This window comes from Ambystoma mexicanum, chromosome 1p (genome assembly GCF_040938575.1).
Source record: "Ambystoma mexicanum isolate Mex_15411 chromosome 1p, UKY_AmexF1_1, whole genome shotgun sequence".
NCBI classification, from domain to species: Eukaryota; Metazoa; Chordata; class Amphibia; order Caudata; family Ambystomatidae; genus Ambystoma; species Ambystoma mexicanum.
This window is the reverse complement of record NC_090921.1, coordinates 1389611853-1389631555: the sequence shown is the minus strand read 5'-3', so window position 1 is coordinate 1389631555 and position 19703 is coordinate 1389611853. Positions and strand designations below refer to the sequence as shown.

Below are 19703 nucleotides of genomic sequence, written 5' to 3'. Positions count from 1 at the left end.
CAAGCACCACAAGCAGATCCTGTGTGGATCCGTTATCAACATTTTTTTACTGCAGTCTCGACATTTTTTTAAGCCGGATCGCGGCGTTGTCAGTCCGATGAAGATGCCATCGAGAACGAGTTAGTATATTTCGAGTAGATGTAGATTAAATTATCTGACTGAACTGAGCAACGATGTTCCGAGGCCCCACGAAGCGTGGAAAAACAGAACTGTAGCAACGGACGCCACGCGTGGCTATTCATGGGCATGGTGACGTTGGCGCCGATACGGTGGCCGTCGAGGGACATCGACTCGGCGGACATCGACGGGCAGCGCCCTCTACAGAAAAAATTTCCGAGGCCAGCAAGCTGGAAACGTATTATCAAAGATAAGGAATACGTCGGAGGACACGATCCCTTCGAATAACGCACTTTCCTGTGCTATTTTAGCCCTCACATTACCTACCCCTTCACTGGCTCACTCTGCTAGTTCACCGGGCTAACCATTACCTGTCTTTTCTCTAGGGGAGGCATTACCGACAAGGAAGCATACAAAAGGGGTCTTAAGCCCTGCACATTACTTGTACGCAGGTCTGCTGGTTTCAGGCAGCGTTTGCTTGCTCGATTCAATGTTCGTGTGAAGTCTTTCCGGCAGGTTTGAGCTGCTGGTTGAGGATACATGGAGCTCTGTAGTCTAGCATTAATTCTGTGCCCTCCAAAGCTGCTGCTCAATCGGGATAGTGCTAGATTTCACCCCCGAGCGGCAGAGGAAGGGAGTGGACTCCTATTCCAACAGTGGGTGAACAATTTTTCACTCCTTTATAAATCAGCTCAATTAGCTGGCCTCCTAATAAACCATTACCCAAGTCTTTAGTAGTAATGCTTTCTTCTTCGCACAGTGTGACAAATCTGGGTAATTCATCACTTGACCTCAAAGGGGAGCCAGCGCCTTTGGGATTGGGGAGGTAAGCCTGCTATGCAAGGTCCTCTTCCCCCACAGGACAAGGAGGACCCGAGTGAGGATTTGACTAACCTTTTTTTCTGAGACAGTCCCCATTGTTTATGGGATATGAGTTGAACCATGTTCTGAAGACCAGGGCCATGGCTGCTGACCCACTCTGGCCTATGTTCAAAATAAGTGGAACCAATCCTGTTTTCTCTCTTGCCAGATGGGAACATAAGGATGCCAGATTGAACATGCGAGTGAGGAAGAGCAAGTGTGAACCAGCCCGCACACAGGCAGAGCCTACGCCGTTGCACTGGCTGGATTGAACCTCAAGGCAGGACCACATCGGACACATGAGCGGAGGAATCTCTGGGCGCATGACACTGGCAAGCCCTGCTGGGCAGGACACCAGACAATCCAGTCTACGGAAGCAGGAGATTTATCCAGAGGAATTGCAATGCTGTCGACCCAAGACCGTGTCTACAAACTGGTGCCGGAGAGTCTAGTGCAAGGGTGTGGTCACAGCTGCCTTTCCCGAACCATGCCGCCAGAATCCAGGTACATGGCCGGCACAGAGAAAGGGGGAGGGTGGTTGGACTCCAGAGAATCCCTGATGGGGTGGTTGGTGGAGGGGTGCAGACACACAAACCCCTCCCCACCATATGGCCAATGAGGTCAAGCAGCCCACGAGAGGCTGGAAGAACCAGGGCCCCCGTAGGGGAGAACAGTGCAACATACATATGGTGAACTAAATCGATCTGCCCATGGGAGGATGAGGGGATCGGGATCCTTGAAGAGGATATGGAACTACAACACCAGATTCTTCAACCAGAGAAAGAACTTTGATTTTATGGGAATCCTGCTGAAGGGGTCACTTCTAACAAAGTGGCAAGGAAAGAACAGAAGTTGTTTAATTTTGAACTGTATCCAAGCTTCGTTGAGTGGATCAGGAGGAGTTCTCTTCGGAATATCTGGGAAGCCAGACACTTTATTATGAATATCTACCGACCGGTCAAAAACCCAGCAGGGGGAAAAGAACGAACTACTGGGAGGGTGGGGGAGGGGGGGTTTTAGGGAGTCCAGCCCGCCCCAGGACACTTCCCTTGGCTGATGTCTTGTTTACTTGTGGTAGGGCAGGCAGTCGGACAGAGGATGATTATTTTTGAAGACATCCCGACAAGCACCTTATTATTTTGTTGCATAGGGAGCTACCATCAGTAGAAGTAGGGCCATGATGGGGTTTTCTTATAGTCAAATCTGTAACAAACCTGTCCGTCTCTTATGACTGACTTGCCAGAACAGTAAGATAAAACTATGCATTTTCTTTATAGAGGCAAACGGGCCACGTTCTGATATAGGCACCTGGATGAAATCTCTGGCATTTAGCTTATCCTGCCAGACTTTTGCAGCAAACGGTGGATATTGCAGTTCGGGCGGGCTGTTTTTTCTCTAAGACCCCATGTGTGAAGAGCTACTGGGATGGCTTTCAAGACTTGTTCTCAATACCCTCCCAACCGCCTCTCCCTGCTCATAGGACTACTATCCAGTTAGAACTTTACTAAAACAGTTATTGCATGTTGGAAAGATTTAGACTTTCTTTGGAAGAGCTTTTTAGTGTTCATAGGGGCGAAATTGGTTATGGTTTGGTTTGTCTTCCCCCAGAAGCTCACTGTCTCCAGAGCCCTGGTTCTCTCGAAGCTGGACTACTGTAACAGCCTCTATCTAAATCTTCCTGCCTCTACTCTCCGCCCTTTGCAACTCATCCAGAACAGGACTGCGAGACTTGTCCTTGGCCTCAAGCCCAGGGACCGTATCTCTCCAGGACTGAAATCCCTACACTGGCTCCCAGTGGCTGCGAGGATTAAGTTCAAAACCCTCTGCATTGTCCACAAGGCCTTCTGGGGCCTTGGGCCAAAATACCTTCAACTCTCTTCCTAAATATCTTCCTTCTTGAGCTCTTCGCTCATCCACCTCCAACTACCTCAGGGTCAGCCGCTTCTCCAAGCAACGAGCTGGGGGTAGATCTCTCTCCACAGCAGGGGCCTCCCTCTGGAACAGCCTTCCTGCCTCCCTGAAACTTGAGGAGAATCATCTCCGGTTCCGGAAGCACCTCAAAACCTTCCTCTTTGCCTCCACCTTCTCTCCCTCTCTCCCCTGCTAAAATCACTGAATCTGCAACTGGGCCACTCACCGATCTCGGCCCTTGGCCCAGCCACCCTTCCCTGCACTGCCTACCTGCACTAAGGGACTGACTCTGTATCCTACAGCCCCTTCTCCCGGCACTTACCTTGCACTTGCCACCAGCTGGCCCTATTATTTATCTTGTATTCTACTAACCATGTACTGCACTTTCCCCTCTCCCCTTCCCCTTGCACTTTTCCCAGTCCCCCTACCCTTGCACTTGCGCGATCTGAATGACACCTGGCCTAGTAGGATTGTTGTCTGTTATCCCCTTGTTCCCCCCCCCCTCCTCGTCGCGCCTTGAAACATTTGTGTATAGGCGCGTTACAAATGCCATAATCATATCATCATAACTCTGCACTGCAGGAAATGCTATTGAGACCTGCTCCTTTTCTACAGACTTCCAAAGAATGACCTTCAGCATAGAGCCTCACCAGCCCTGCGTGTCTTCCAACGGTGTAGCAAAATGGTGCAGCTGCTTCCTTGTTACTTTTCCAATGGCGAATGCATACTGCGTCGCAACAGGACCTGGTGGCTTTAGGATTTTATGGTTTACACTTGTTTGTTCTTTTTTTTTTTTTCTTTTTTTTCGGTACGGCTCTTCTTCAGCTGACAGTTGAGTTGAAACGGAGTGTTTTAGGCTTTTTAAAAGCCTTCTTTGATTAGATCCTTGGACTTGATTTTCACTCGAGTGCTGCACTTACAGCATTTTTGTGTCCAAGGTCTGCTATCAGGGAACAATGGCAATCACCAATGTAAACTCTTAAACTTGCCTTTCTAAATAAAGATTTGCTTGTTTTCCTACTCTATACTCCTCCCCTCCCACCCCACTGCACCTGTCCTTGCTTTGGTACCTAAAGTTGTTATATTGCTCCAAAACATTTTTAAATAATTTGTTTACGTTTTGTTAGGTGTCGGAAAATGAAAGTCGAGAAGACCAAGCTTGTGACTGCTTCTGGTGTTAAGAAGACCATCTTTGACCGGCTGTGCATCCAGTTGGAAAAGATTGGCCAACAACTCTATCGTAAGTTGGGCGGTTCACACACAACCTGTCTAAGATGCGATAGAAGAACACAATTGCTTGCAGTTACAGAACCATTTGATGTTAGATGCCCCTGCTATTGACTGTAGGCTTTGCATTAGCGTGCTGCTGTCAATGATGTGATGTAGCTGTGAGGACTTGCTTTAATCCTGTGATTTGTTTTCACAAGGACATCTGTAGAAAATGTCAATGAAGGAAACCTATAATGGGTGCTAGAATACCCCCCTTGTGTCTTCACTGTTAAAAGGCAAATTGTCTTTTTGGCGCGGGCCAGCTGCCTCTTCTTGGACCTCTAAATCTTTTGCCCCTATCCACCCTTTTTTATGTTGGGATCTGTGACCTGCCTTTGTGGTTAGAGGGACTTCTACTGAATATGCCCAGCCACTGTAAATTTAGCCTAAATGGTTTTTTAAAGTAGTCTGGTGGCATATGTAATTTACTTTTGACTTCACCAGTAGCACATACCGATTTACCACATTAGTAGCCCAATGTACCTTTATTGGTAACCATTGGGCTAATGTATTTAAGTCGTGTTCTCCTTTGTCTTTTGCAATAATGAGGCAGGGGATAAATGGCTGTGGTCCATGGGAATCACTGTGAGCCCACCACCCTATATTGTGATTTGGACTGGTTTAGACCAGTCCTCGGACAGGCCATTACACTTTCTGTTTGGGTGGACCTTAAATCGTCATTTTTGTGGGTGTCTAACTGATTGGGTGACGAACATAATCTTTGTTTGGGTGCCCGGATGTATAATTTAGGGGCTAGCTTAGACCATGCATGTAATCCTGCCTCAGTTATGCTAGATTGTTGCTAGCAATTAAACGAATGTGCAGGGTTCTAAATTAAGATTAGAAGAACAGACGATGAAACCAGCTCCTCTGTGTCTGGTATCATCCAGTAGGCAGGAGCTACCTCTGGGAACTAGGAATGCGTACCCAGTGCACAACGCATTAGAACTTCCACATGAGATGCACACTTTAACTTTTTGCCCGTTATCTATAATGCATTGTGTTTAAGTTTGTACTAGGTGTGTCCTAATTTTTCTCCAAGAAGCTGCTACAGTTTTGGGACCAGTTTTGGCCGTACGGTCTGGGCTTGTGTCCTACATGCTTGGCTCTGGTATAAATTTGTTTTTGCTGCTAAATGTCCTTCCTGGGCTGTTTTCCTCATTGAATGGGCTAGGACTGATTATGGGTTTATTATTTTGTGTCCCTTTCCTGTTTTACTGCGTTGGTCCCGTACTGTACCAAGTGTAGGAAGATGCCATCAGCCAGTAGGCTATTGGGACTGTAATACCCAGTCTATCTTGATCCCTCTTGGGTCACTTCGGCTGTTTCTTCTGTAGGACAGTTTCCTGCTGGTTGGCTGCCTCTTTGTCCTTCAAGTAGCCGTAACTCCTTTCTCTGGTGGTTCTGTCCTCTTGGACCCTCTCGATCATTGCTTTCACTTCAAGCTGGTGGGTCCAAATCCAAACGAGACCAACTGTTCTTTTGGACTCTAGAGGTGTCTTTCTGGGATTCAAGTCCCTGGAGGACAGTATCCTTTAAACCAACCTGCAAGTGATCTGATGGTTTTTTTGGGTGATCCTGACATGCGTTATCCGGATCCACCACCATGAATACCCTTTCTGTGGCCCATGGTTGAGGGTTCCTGCGTAGGGTTTGCTGCATTTTACCATTTTCTTGGATTGGCCCGAATACTCCTTTGCTTCTAGTCTTCCTGGGGCTGCTGAAGAGTTCAAGAGGGTCTCCTCTACATTCCTCATAATTGCAATTGTTTCACTTATCTGAAACTCTCCTAAAGTTGCTGAAGGTTACGTTGTTAGGCAAAGTTTGTATGCAGTACCCTTTGGGACCACTACAAACAACTAGGACTACATGTGTAGGCAAAACCAACCTTTGGTAGAAGTCTGTACTACACAGTTTTATGGTAGCGTTGCTGAGCAGCCAGGCTTATCAAGAGGGAATGTGATCTATAAGGGTGTTACACACAGGTCTAGAATTACAAATATTCAAATAGACTCTTATACTCAAGGTTTCTTGGTAAAACACTTATTAATTTATGTCAGTCAGATATGAAACCTTCACTAGAAGGAGGCAATCTATATCACACAAAAAATATACTTCAGTATTTCACAATATCAGGTTGTGAGGCATTTAAACTACTTTGAAGGAGGAGCAAAATGGCATTCAGAGCATTTGAAGTAGGAGCAAAAAGGCATAAGTTAATAAAACAAATATTAGTTACTCCTAAACAGTTCAAATAGTTATAGTTCACCGGAGGAGTTGATTCAATGCTAAAGGGTAGTCCGAAGTCAATGGGCTAAAGTCTTGTATAGGATAAAGCAGTTCTGGGAGTTAAACAGAAAAGTCTTTGCCAAGGTTCTCAGAAGTAGTTTGTAAAAGAAAGATTCATATGTTGGGTCACAAGCTGACTAGGCCTGCAAGTTGCCAAAGTTTCAAGCACTTTCGCAGTGAGAGGTAAGTTCTCTCGGTCGGGTTTTCACAGTACCTTACAATGAAGAAAAAGATGCAGCTGAAGATGTCTGTTCCTGGCTGTTGCTGCAGATCTCGCTGTTCCTGAGCCTCAGTCGTGGGGTCAGGAGGGAGGACGGTGGAGGGGAGAAGGGGTGGTTGGGGGATGCCTGCACTGCACTGGGACTGGTCAAAAAGCTGGCAAAGGCAAATCTTCAATTCCACTAGCTGTAGTCAAGCACACAAACTGGTGTCCTTCTCCCTGGCTATTTGGTTTCCTGCAGCACTCTGAAGAAAATACAACCGGCTCAGAGAATGGTATCCAGGTGGCTTACAAGTTGATTGGTCCCACCAACCCAAAGGGAGAAGTCGTCCTTGAAGTGCTTCTCTGTCGAGATGCACTTGGCGATTCGGACCTGCAGCAGGGCTTCAACGGGTAAACCAACGGTCCAGGAGTTGCAGCCGCCGCCCTCTTCCAGCTCGTCTTCGGTTCTTTTGTTCCAGTGGTCGACTCTGCCTTCCAAGCCAAGAAACTCCCCTTTTATCCAGTTTTCTCCCATTCATTCCAGCCTAGCTGCCCCCTCACCCAGCAGGGTGGCTGTCCTTGCTGGACAGCCAGCCAGCCAATCGTAACCAGAGTGCATTTGGGTCTCCTAGGAGACTAAGCACAGGGAGATTCGGGCACCTCCCTCACTTCCTGCCCACCCCAGACACTCGGGCGCCTGTGGCGGTCTTCAGTCCTGAAGCCCGCCAAAGGCGTAGGTACAAAGGGACCAAACCTGGTAAACTCTAGAAGGACCATTCCAAAAAGAAATGGTGAAAAAAGAAGACTGGGACCCGTTTAACAAAGGAGGCTCAGACGCCATCTTGAAAAACATGGCTCCCATGATTTGACGCTACCGTGTTCACGGTCGTGGAAAATCATGGTAGTTTGTTGTAAAACCACTGCCACCAGCCATTTCGAGAGGAAAGTGGGTAGCATTTGACTGCTACATGAGTTTCTAGACATGGGGGGGGGGAGGGAATAGTGTGTGCTGGGTCTAGGAATTTGGAAAGACTAGTAAAGTCAATTTAACTTTACATTCTCCTGGAAACAGTAGTTCATCCCAGAGAAGGTATTTAAACCTTGGGACAACCTGAAAGGATTCCTCCCTGTGTCACTGCACTGAGGGTGCTGTGTCGCACACATGAAATGATGATGCCTATGGAGTTGTCTAAAACTCCACAATTGAAGAACACGAGTAAAATACATGAGAGCGAGGGGGGGGGAAAAAGCTCACTCTCTCCAGGTAAAAAAAATGAAGTCCTCAAAATCCAACAAAGTTGCTGGGGGTCTCTTAGGTGAAGGGAATTAGCACATCTATGAGAATTCTCCCTAACGTAAGTGCCCGCCTTGGACATTTTCCCTGGGCCCATCTTGGGTCTGGGGAGTTTTAGGCTAAAGATTTTAGCAAGTACCACCGATTTACCTGTATTAAAGTCTGATGTCTGAAAAATGACTTGTTGCGTCTATTCTTTGCTTATCGAATGAGTCTGGTGCTATAAGCCTACTTATATTTTACCATTTGGTGGCTCTCTGGGTATAGCTTCTAAAGTATTATCCCCTTTCCATTTACTGTATTTTGTGCATTTGAAGCTTTCATGTTTCCAGGGACGTCATTTCAACAAAATGCCAAGGGTAGCGGAAGTGACATCACACAACCCTTGACCCCTGGTGACATCACAGGAAGTGATGTCATTTGACCCCACCCCAAAGTGGTATCGTGGGAACTCGACCTTTCACCCGTTGACAGAGCAGGAAGTGCTATCACAGAGCATTGTACACTACAAACAATATGGTTAGGATATCGCTATAATATGATGTACATTTCATACAAGAATGGATCGCCATATGTATCGTTAAGATCAGTGTGTATAGGTCCATATTACCAAATGACTGTGAATGCAAGCAGACGTCCATAGCCAAATGATAATGTGTTTTTATATAGCCCTTACACCTTTTTATATAGAAAAAATATACACCCAATATCACCCAACCTGTGTTGATACTCATTTATCAACCTCAGAAGGATGAAAGGCTGAGTTGAGGCGTTTAAGAACAGACAAAATCAGTGACTCACCCCCTGAAGTGTGCCTGAAATAAACCTTTAATGAGTCTAGCAATTATTGTATAGAATCCCAGAAAGACACATTATTTGGTATTCCTAATCTTTGTTATTTAGGGTCAGTGCTGAAAGTGTTACACTTGTGCCACTCCTTTTCTTCTTTTTCTTCTTTTTTTAAGGGGCTTTAACAAGAAAGCCAGCCGCTCCACAACTAAAGAGCCACATGGTGCTGGTCACAGCCCATGAGCTTGCATTACAAAAAAACCCCCCCAAAAAATACTTTTTTTTTTCTTTTCTAGAGGTCACAAGGCTGACCAGAGGTCCCAAGGGAGACCTCAAGGTCGCAGTTGCGACCTCTGGCGACCCCCAAATGACGTCCCTGCATTGTTTCCACCTCCTAGGGGGTTAGGAATGCTTGCGACTGTTTTTGACATATGGGGACCAGAATGGGGCTACTGTCATGCTCCTTTTAAATGGGACGAAGTGGTAAATGTATGCCTCAATTTCCACTCTTCCCATTTTCCTACTGACAAGGTGGAGGCGGGGCACGGAGAGATCTGTCATGCTCCCCTGTCTCGTGTGAGCACTCCTGCATGAGATTGTCATGCATGTGTAAAATGGGTTCCTATGGAATCCGTCTGTTTTGCTCCCAATTTTTTTTTAAAAAGTGGCGTTCGTAGGAATCCCCTTAGCTGATGCCACCTGAAAATCACATTTGCAAGCAGCCTTTACTCCCCCCCCCCCCCCCCGAGACCAGTGGAAAATGGAAGAATAAAGGGGAGTTTGCCTCACTTCGAATCTTTCCTTGTCCACTTGCCTCATGGAGCTCCAATTGTATGCGTGCAATCCTGCAACATGTAGGTGCAAACAGTGGTGGTCCCCTACATGCAATTGCTGCATCCTCCTTTTTTTAAGTTTTTTTTTTTTTTTTTTTTTTTTTTTTTAAATGTTGAGGCGCTGTTTGGCTTGGGTCTATTAGTGCATTTAGGTTTTGTGCTGCCCCAGTGCCAACAAAGTGCATGCATCTCCCACACCTTACTTCACCCTATTTTCCAGACTGTGCCAAACCTGTCCGCTGCTCATTTTCTACATTAAAAGCAGAAATATTAAATTACAATAATGCCTTCAAGTCTATAGTGAGGTGTTATTGTAAAATGTTGCACACCGCAATGGTATGGACCATGGCCACTGCGGTTCTAAAGGTGCTTTTTTGTTTGTTTGGCGAAAACTGCAACATCACTTTTGCCCCATTTGTTTTTATCCATAGAGCTACACGTCTCTAATATGGTCTTTCATGATGATAAAAATAATTTTTATTGTATTTATTTGTTTCATGCCCAGCAAATGAATACTTTGCAAGGTTAGCATAATCATGCAGGGGAGCCCTCTCATTCTAAACTATGCGAACTGTTAGAAAATCCTTTTTCTATAAATGTTCACTTTCAGATTTTGTTGCAGCCGCACCATTTTAAAATGGAATCCAAAAGAAAATGTTGCTACATTTAAATTATGCCATTAACTATATACACTACTCCTCGTTCTGCGCTTCCCTTTGTTTGCTAAATTGGAAATGCATGTATTCCCCACTTCCCAAACCAAGGCATGCACAGTGTAAAGTGAACACTTTCTACTGCATTCATTGGAAGGGCCAGTTGGAAACAAACCGAAGGCTTCATATTGCTTAGGAAACACCTCCGTGAAAAGGCTTGCATTGTTAGGCTTTTTGGCTTGGCATGATCTTTGTGAAGGGAAGCAGTGCTTAAACTTTCCAGCAGTGCCAGAGGGCTTAATTAGCCCTAAATATTCTGTTCTACTTGGCTAATACAGAATAAGGAACTGTACAGCTAACTCTGGACCCGAGTGCACCTCAGTCTGAAGTGCTTTGTTTTGTTGAACAATTTTTTTTTGTTTGTTGAAAAAGCATGTGAGATTTTTAAAATTATTAAATAATGGATTGAATAAGTAAATCCATGTGTTGCTCTCATTTTGAAAAGCATAAGACCATGGAATAACCTCCTTATTTTACTAGTTGCTGCCTGTCTGGGCTGAAATTAACCTCACTTGCCAGAAAAGCTCACGAGTCTGGTATATCGAGGGTCTGAGTGCAATGCTCTTACTGGGAGAAACGCCCGCATTAGTACACTTTTTTTCGGATACTTATCTCCAAGTTATACACGTAATTCTCCTATTACCTGTTTCCAGCAACCCCCGCTTATCTGAGCGCAGGATCACCCTGGCGCACCTGTGGGAAGTGGATGCAAGATGCAAAGGTTGATTTCCCTATTCCCCAGGGAAGAAACACTGGGTTATTATAACTTTTAAATGCGCACAAGGAAAGGCAGGCAACGAAATCCTGGTGTACGGCTTTAGTTGGTAGATTAGTTATGTCTTTTCTCCAAGTAAACCAGAAGTTTGTTTTGTTAAAAAAACAGAGGTAAATGCAAGACCCTGCATACACTATTGCCATACCTAAGCAACTGCTTGACTTTAAAAAAAAGTTCCAAATGTCCTTTAAAAAAATTTTTAAAAATATATATATTTCTGAGGCTTGTGGAATCTGCTTAGATCACATGCTGTGCATAGGCCGACATCTACTGGAAGTTGCGGAGTATTAGTTTGTTTTTCGAAACTCGAAAGTGGGCGTCGACACAGGGCGTGCCAGTAATACTATCCCTAGTGTGACGTCCACTGTACCCATGATCCCTCACGCGTGTAGGACCATCAGATTGGTTTTTTCCGCCATACTGGTCGGAAGCATTCAGCGGAGTTCCCTGGCATTAGCCATACTTTGAAAAATATTGTTATTTCCCCCTTTTTTCTCCACCCTAACGTCGAGCCACCGAAATTCGACACTCGACGCCGAACCGGAGAAGAAGGTGACCGTCGAGAGCTTCACAACAGAGTGGGCCTAGGAAGGCCTCTGGCCTTGGCCCTACAAGTAGGGAGAGTGGGGGTGGACATACTCTACACTCTTATATATTCTCTTATATATATTCCTACACTTACCAGCCCGCTGCCTCAAGGTGCGTGTACCCCTTTCCAATTTTGCCCAAAGTGCAACCGCAAGTATCCTTGGGTTGACGGACACGCCACGTGCAATCTCTGCTTGCCAAGGGATCACCCGAGGCAAATTGCAGAGCGTGTAATGGGTTCAAACCTAAAACACTAAAAGACCGTTCCACCAAGCGTTGGGCCCACCACGCCAGGCGTCAAGAGGCCATGGCCGCGGAGTTTGCCGGCAGCAACGCCGTACTTTCGGACCGCGAGGGCAACGCGATGTCGAAAGACAGCCAGGCGCAGGTCCCCGACCTCGGAAGGTCGTCCGGCAGGGCGGCTATGGGGAAGACCCCGGCGACGTAAGCGCAACCCACAGCACTTCCAAACACACGAAGTCCCACCGAGACTCGACGCGCAAATCGAGCTCTCGGAAAGAGGCACATAGGGAACGGTCCGAATCGGCGTCCTCTGGGCGTTTGCGATCTAGATCGCCGCATGACGCCAGGCAATCATCCACTATTGCCAAAAGTGCCTCGCTCCCCAAGGTAACCGAGGTTCGATCGTCGGAAGACGAAAGTGACCGCTATCCCCAGACTGCACTCCAGGAGTTGGCGTCGGTACAAGTAACGCCCATTCCCGAATCCCAACCTACACGGTCGAAGGATAGTACCACCACTACCGAAGCTCGACGCCAGGCGTCAAAGCTCCGAAAGCCCAAAGAAGCAGGGCAAACACTCTTCCAGCCACAGGGAGGGGGGGAAAACAGAGGAAGCAGTCTCCGCCTACTTCCACACCGCAGAAACATTCCACTCCTCTCAAACAGACAGGTCTCACACCTCTATTGTAGATGAGTCGGGGAAACTCCCCCCAGGCAAAGTCATTCCCAGTTCAAGAGAGTGGTCCAGTGAGGACATAGTCATGTCAAGAATGTCATCATTGGCAGATTTCTATTCTAAAAATCCCGAACATTTTCTCACTTATAACCCTGATGGGTCAGCACCCTCAGGCTCCAAGGATCCTATGCCCCCTCCCCCCCCCCCCCCGTTTGCCCCCACCCCCCAAGTAAAAAGTCCCGGTTCGAAACAACAGTCTTCAGATCCCTTCCACATTCACCCTTATTCTCAGGAACAAGAAGATCCTTCCCTTTGTGAGGATACAGATTTGGGCATGTTGGAAGAACAGACTGGGACAGGCTACTATTGGGACGATGAGGAACAAGAGGAGGAAGAGGACGACCCAGAAATATACAGGGTAGATTCCCCGGTAGATAAAGAACCACCGGTTACCGACTCCCTTGTCGACAACCAGCCCCTCCTAAATGAGGACCTATCTAGAGCAGCAAACCACTTCCACATTGGCACCCAGGTTGCTCAAGAGGAAAGAGATTTTGCCAAAGAGTTGGTGGGAGAAAGGAGACCTGTTGCGCAGGCCATCCCTATCCTTAAATCCATCCAAAGAAGAATAGACCCTTCACTGGTAAACCCCAATCTCACCAGGGCAGTCAATCCCAGGATTGAGAAGCTATTCAGGTCAGCCCAATCAGACCCACTGTATATAAGAGGGCATCTGAAACCGGACTCCCTAGTCGTTACAAACACCCGCAAGAGGGCAGGAACACCCTTATCAGAAGCTCCTCCCGACAAGGAGAGCAAGAAAATCTGTGGGTTCGGCAGAAAGGTTGCCTCCACTTCAGCCTACGAAGCAAGAATCGCCAACTCCACCACCCTACTGCCGAGTTATAGCTGCCACCTGTGGGAGGAAGTCACGGCACTCATAGATTCCGCCCAGAGCCCCTAAAGAGTCAATTGGCATGAGTCTCAGCGGAAGGGAGAGCCGTATCCGGTTGCATTTTAAAGGCAACCTTTGATGCCGCAGATAATGCCGGTTGATTGATACCAGAGGGTACTGTTATCAAGAGACACGCTTGGTTACGGCAGTCTGGATTCAAGGCCGAAAAACAAGCATCATTGTTAGACAAACCCGGTGGAGCCAGATCTATTGTTCGGTAAGGCGGTCGAGGACGCTCTGAAAAATGCCAAGGACGAGTATGAAACACTCAAGTCCCTAGGTCAACTAACCACCAAACCGCCTAATCAAAGGGGTAATGGCAATTTTCGCTGCACACGTGGACAAAATTCCCAAAGGGGGTCAAACTATTCCCAGGGCCACGGTACGCAGTGGAACAATAACCAACAGTCTACCCAAGGTTATATTAGAGGGAATAAGAGAGGACGGGGTAAAGGTAGAGGCAGCCCCAGTAGAGGAGCGGCACACCTCCACCAAAACACTGACGCTCCGTTCAGTGTCCCTTCTCACTCCTCCCCAGTAGGACGACGCATTTCCAACTTCACCCAAGCTTGGGAAGGGATCACATCAGACAGAAGGGTGCTGTCCACAGTGTCCGCAGGATACTGCATAGAACTCTTAGAGCGTCCCCGAAACCACCCTCCACGACAAAGAACACATTCTCTAGACCACCAAAGAATCCTCCTCGAGGAGATCGTCAATCTGCTAGCAAAGGACGCGATCGAACTCGTCCCGGGACACCAGGTAAACAAGGGTATTTATTCAACTTACTTCCTTGTACCAAAGAAAGGTTTAACAATGCGCCCAGTATTAGACCTACGGCCTGCAAACAAATATGTCAAGCCCCAAAAGTTTCGCATGACTACTCTCCAAGAGGTAATCCCCCCCCCCCCCAACTCCTAAAAAAAAAAAAAAAAAAAAAAAAAAAGGGAGACCACATGGCAACATTGGATATGAAAGATGCCTATTTTCATATTTCCATGTTCCCAGCGCACAAAGTACTTGCGCTTCAAGGTGGACAGTCGGCACTACCAGTTCAAGGTACTGCCCTTTGGAATAGCCTCGGCTCGAAGGGTATTCACCAAGGTACTGGCGGTGGCGGCAGCACACCTACGCAGGGAGGCAATCCCGGTGTAGCCTTACCTGGACGACTGGCTCATCACGGGGGAAACCCCAGCGATTTGCAGAACGAACATTCAAAGAACAATCGACCTCCTCTTCCAATTGGGTTTCTCAATAAATGAGAAAAAGTCAAGTCTGGTGCCAAGCACCTCCAAACAGTTCCTTGGAGCTATCCTAGACACACAAGATGGGTTGACCTTTCCATCAGAGGAGAGAATTCGGAATATACTACTGCAAATTCCTCAATATCAGGCCGGTCGTTAGATAACGGTACGCAAAGCAATGCATTTGCTAGGCATGATGGCGTCATGTATTTACCTGGTCCTCCACGCGTGCCTGCGCATGCGTCCCATGCAGGAATGGTTGGTGAAACAGTGGTCTCAGGCAAGTGGTCAGTGGGACGATCTAGTGGTCGTTTCGCCAACACTGGTACAAGTCCTTCACTGGTGGACAAGAGAAAATCTGTCCAAGGAGAAACCCTTTTACGATCCCGAGATACAGGCGGTGGTCACATCCGATGCATGCCTGACAGGGTGGGAAGCTCACCTCCTCCACCACACAGCTCAGGGGCTCTGGTCTCACTCAGTGGCCAAGAATCACATCAACCTGCTAGAGCTTCTGGCAGTATTCAGAGCGCTTCAAGCGTTCGAACCCTACCTGCTGAATCTGTCAGTGCAGATCCGGACAGACGGCACTACAGCCATGTTTTACATGAACAAGCAGGGAGGGACTCGTTCGCCAAATCTGTCCAAACTTGCCCAGAAAATTTGCACATGGGCACTCAAACGGAACATCGTCCTGTCATCGCAACATGTTCCAGGGGATCTCAATTCTCTAGCAGATGCACTAAGCGGAGATCCCCTCCCAGAGGAGCACGAATGGTGCCTACACAGAGAAATCGTAGAAGATCTCTTCTCTCAGTGGGGTTCCCCCACCATAGACCTATTCGCCACAAGCGAAAACAGACAATGCCCAAGATTCGCGTCCAGATTCCCACAACCAGGATCCCAGGGGAACGCCCTGTGTATGAACTGGTCAGGAATGTTTGCATACGCTTTTCCACCAACTCCTCATCAGGAAGGTAGTGAACAAGATGAACAGGGAATCTATGACGCTAGTCCTAGTTGCTCCCATGTGGGCGAGACAACCGTGGTTCCCACACTTACGCAGACTAGCGATGTGCGACCCCCCCCCCCCTCAAACTCCTGGGCTGGTACAACCTACTGTCCCAGCATCGAGGTCAAACAGTACATCCTCTACCCAGCTCAATGAACCTACAGCATGGCTCCTGAGGTTATAGAGTTCGGACATCTAAATTTACCTCCAAGATGTATGGGCATCCTAAAAGAATCTAGGAAGCCTAACGCGAGGCACTGCTACTTTGACAAGTGGAAGAGATTTGTTATCTGGTGCCAGAATAGACAAATCAACCCAGTTGATTGCACTCCTTCAACTATTGTTACATACATGCTCCACCTGCTGGATGCAGGACTGGTTTTTAACTCACTGAAGGTGCATCTGGCAGCTCTGTCAGCATACACCACCTCCCATAACAAGGTGTCGTGGTGGAAAGTTCCAGTGGTTAAAGCCTTCATGGAAGGAGTAAATAGACTTCACCCTCCTATTTCAGAAGGGTTAGTGAAATTCAGACTGTGTGTGCAAGATCCTTTCTTTACAGTTCACAAGGATAAACTGGTTTTGCGTACACACCCTAGGTTCTCACCTAAGTTTATTTCCAAATTCCACGTGAACCAGTCGATCGAGCTTTCGGCTTTCTTCCAAAACCCACAAAGCTCGGCTGAGGTGAAACTACACACCCTAGATGTGCGTAGGGCGGTCCTCTACTATGTAAACAAGACCAGACCGCTAAGAAAAACAGACCAACTGTTTGTCTCCGTAGCTACAGGCAGAGAGGGGGGGTCGCGTCTCTAAAGGTGCCATCTCTAAGTGGATTATTAACTGTATCCAGCTGTTACTCCCTTTCTGAAAAAACTCTGCCTTTCACGCCAAGAGCCCACTCTACAAGAGGCATTGGGGCCACTCTGGCTTTCATTGCAAATGTACCCCTGGACACCATTTGCAAAGCAGCTACTTGGAGCTCTATTCACACTTTTACTCAGCACTACTGCATTGACACACATTCCAAGACAGATACACAAGTGGGACAAGCGGTTCTAAGACATTTATTTGCTCATGACCCTTCTCACATCCCACCTCCTTCAGGTACTGCTCGCTAATCTATGCACAGCATGTGATCTAAGCAGATTCCACAAGCCTCAGAAGGGATACATTACTCACCGTAATCGTATTTCTGATGCTTGTATCCGCTTAAATTCATATGCGACCCACCCTTCCTCCCCTCTGAGAGAAGGCGCATGGATGCTTCTAGTCTTACCTTTCTTTCTATCTGCTTGGATTATCTGTACTCCTGCTATTCCTCATGCTACCTCATGTCAGAAAAAATACAATCTGAGGGTCCTACACGCGTGAGGGATCATGGGTACAGTGGATAGGGATAGTATTACTGGCACGCCCTGTGTCGACGCCCATTTTCGAGTTTCGAAAAACAAACTGTAATACTCTGCAACTTCCACTAGATGTCGGCCTATGCACAGCATGTGAATCTAGGCAGATGCAAGCATCAGAATAAGAATACGGTGAGTAATGTGTGTATGTGTGTGTGTGTGTGTGTGTATATATATATATATAATTCCTTTTAGTGTTAGACTTTCCATATTACTTTACAGTGCACTGTAAACTATATATGAAAAATCCTTACTTGGGCGACTGCTGCCCGGGTTGTCTCACGGTCCTTCTTTGCTGCCCAAGGTGAGCGTGTGCAATGGTGCTCACTGCCGGCGCTTCCACCGTGGGACAACCCCCGGAGGCTGTGATGCCTCAATGTCATGACATAAGTCACCTCTTAGGTTGGGCAGCCTGACTCCGAGAGCCGTCTGTAAACTCGGGAGTGGGTTGTCAAAAGAATTATTGATCCGAATGTGCCGCTTCCCTGCACTTTGCTGATCTATCTTAAACCAGTAACTTGTTGGTTGGGGGGGGGGGGGGAGGGTGTCCCCTTTTTCTCCCAGCCAGCCCTGTTTTGCCTACCACCAGGTAGGTGGGCAACACAGATGGTGGCTTGGATTTGAAATGACCATTAATGTTTTTATACACGAGACTGCCCTTGGGTGGTGGCAGTGCGCAGTATACATCAACCTAACCTGCACTAAGTTTACATTATGTGTTTTAATCCAAGTACTTATTTGACCTTCTAGATTTGTAAGCATGATTTTATTAAGTGTGTATTTTTCAGTATTGTGCGTTGTCTTTATACTATTGTTGAATAACTGTACTTCACTACCAGCATTCCTTCCTTACTTGAGTTGAAACTGACTCCTCTGCCGTTGCTAAACCATCCGAAAGCATGGCCATTCCTTTTGGTGAAAAACACTGTTCTGCGATTGGGTTATATTTTTGCACACCCCCAGTGAGCGCTCAAACAATCTCCCTGACATTGACAACATTTAGATGACAAATCTGTTACCTTTCCAGTTCTTCCTAAGGCAAGCCAACAGAATATTGAACTCCGATTTAAAATAGTTCCTAGAATGGAAGCAGTGGCTTGCCTCTATAGTGTCTCCCTGGAGCTAATAATACCATTAAATTTATTTCGGATTACATATAAAGCATGCATGCATACATCTAGAGAGCATGAATTCATACAAAAGGCAACAAAAAGATAATACAATGACATCGCCTTCGAGTACCATCATATACTTAAAATGCAATATCAAAATACTGTGTTGCAACACTTTGGTCATGAAGGGGCAGGGGCGTGCACAATTCAATAAAACCACAGAATAAGTAATTTGGCACTCCGTCTATCCCAAGGGCTTTAAGGGGTATTAGAAGTCCGACAGAAGGGACAGACAAGAAGCTCTGGTGATTCAACAGTTGTTCAACAATTTAAAGAAGCCCCTTAGTTTAATCCCTACTTTCTAATATGTGTGCCCTACTCGAGGAACAAATGGGTGCTCGTCAGGATGTCTTCATACAACTTAAACTGTCCTCTGTCCAACTCCTATTGAACTTATTTCCACATGGTCTAACATGAATAAAGATAAAATTACTAGTCCTGTCAACCCCAGAACATTTTGCTGGACTGGTAGATTTTTTCCTATACCTCCCAGTGAGTAGGAATCTTTTTCCACACTGTCTTTTACTCTTTTTATGGGTGCCATTTTAAGACTATCCATACTGTCTTATAAAAGTTATCCTCTTTGACAACTTTTTGCAATACGTGCCTATTGTTGGGTTGCCCAAGGGGCTCCCCTTTCTCTGGCTAAGCTTAAGAACTACAGTTCCCAAGGGTACAAGGATCTTTGGATCCCTTTTACATTTTATTATGTGGGGTGCTTGGGTGATTAGAGTATCCCCTTTCTCATTTTAAATGTAACATTTATGTTACAAGGACAAACATATCTTTAATGGCTGGTGGCAGTGAACCTTTTTATTCGGTGCACCTTTACCATGGGCTGTTTGCACAGCCCCAGTAAAGGCACCAATGGGTGCTAATTTGACCAAAATGGCCCAGTCTTGTTTTTTTTGTCATTTTAGTGTTCCTTGTCCTTTCTTGTTCCTTCCCCTGACATCCAGGGTGAGAAATTCCTTTCATTTAAAAATAAAAATGTTTTTAATCTTCGGCGGGAATCCTGTTGATTCCTCACCCAAGCTCCAGTCTGTGGAGGCAGGAAATGAGGGAGGAGTCCAAAACTCTGCAGCTCTTTGCCCTCCATCCTACCTGTGAGAAGCCAGTTGAAACTTGAATGTTGCAAGGCTGTTTGATTGGCTGGGTTCCTGCATAAAAGTCTGAGCCTGGAATCTGAAGAGGTAGTCTACCACTGGGACCAAAACCGAAGAGTAAGATGAAGAAACTGCAGCTGAGACGATTTCCAGCGACTGGGAGGGCCTGCTGTGCAACCAGAGTTTGCTATGGCCCTTCCTTCCAATCGACCTGGGGACTCTGAAAACGACAACCCCGACCCTGGC

General features: G+C 46.7%; 1 protein-coding gene across 1 annotated transcript in view; it reads left to right on the top strand.

The window, feature by feature from the left end:
* The window catches only part of ORC6 (origin recognition complex subunit 6), a 118075-nt gene that overhangs the window by 71607 nt on the left and 26765 nt on the right, over positions 1 to 19703 (top strand). The window contains exon 5 of the mRNA XM_069607067.1: positions 4017 to 4129. Within this exon, the coding sequence (XP_069463168.1) occupies positions 4017 to 4129 (113 nt within the window). The remainder of the gene's footprint in view (positions 1 to 4016; positions 4130 to 19703) is intronic.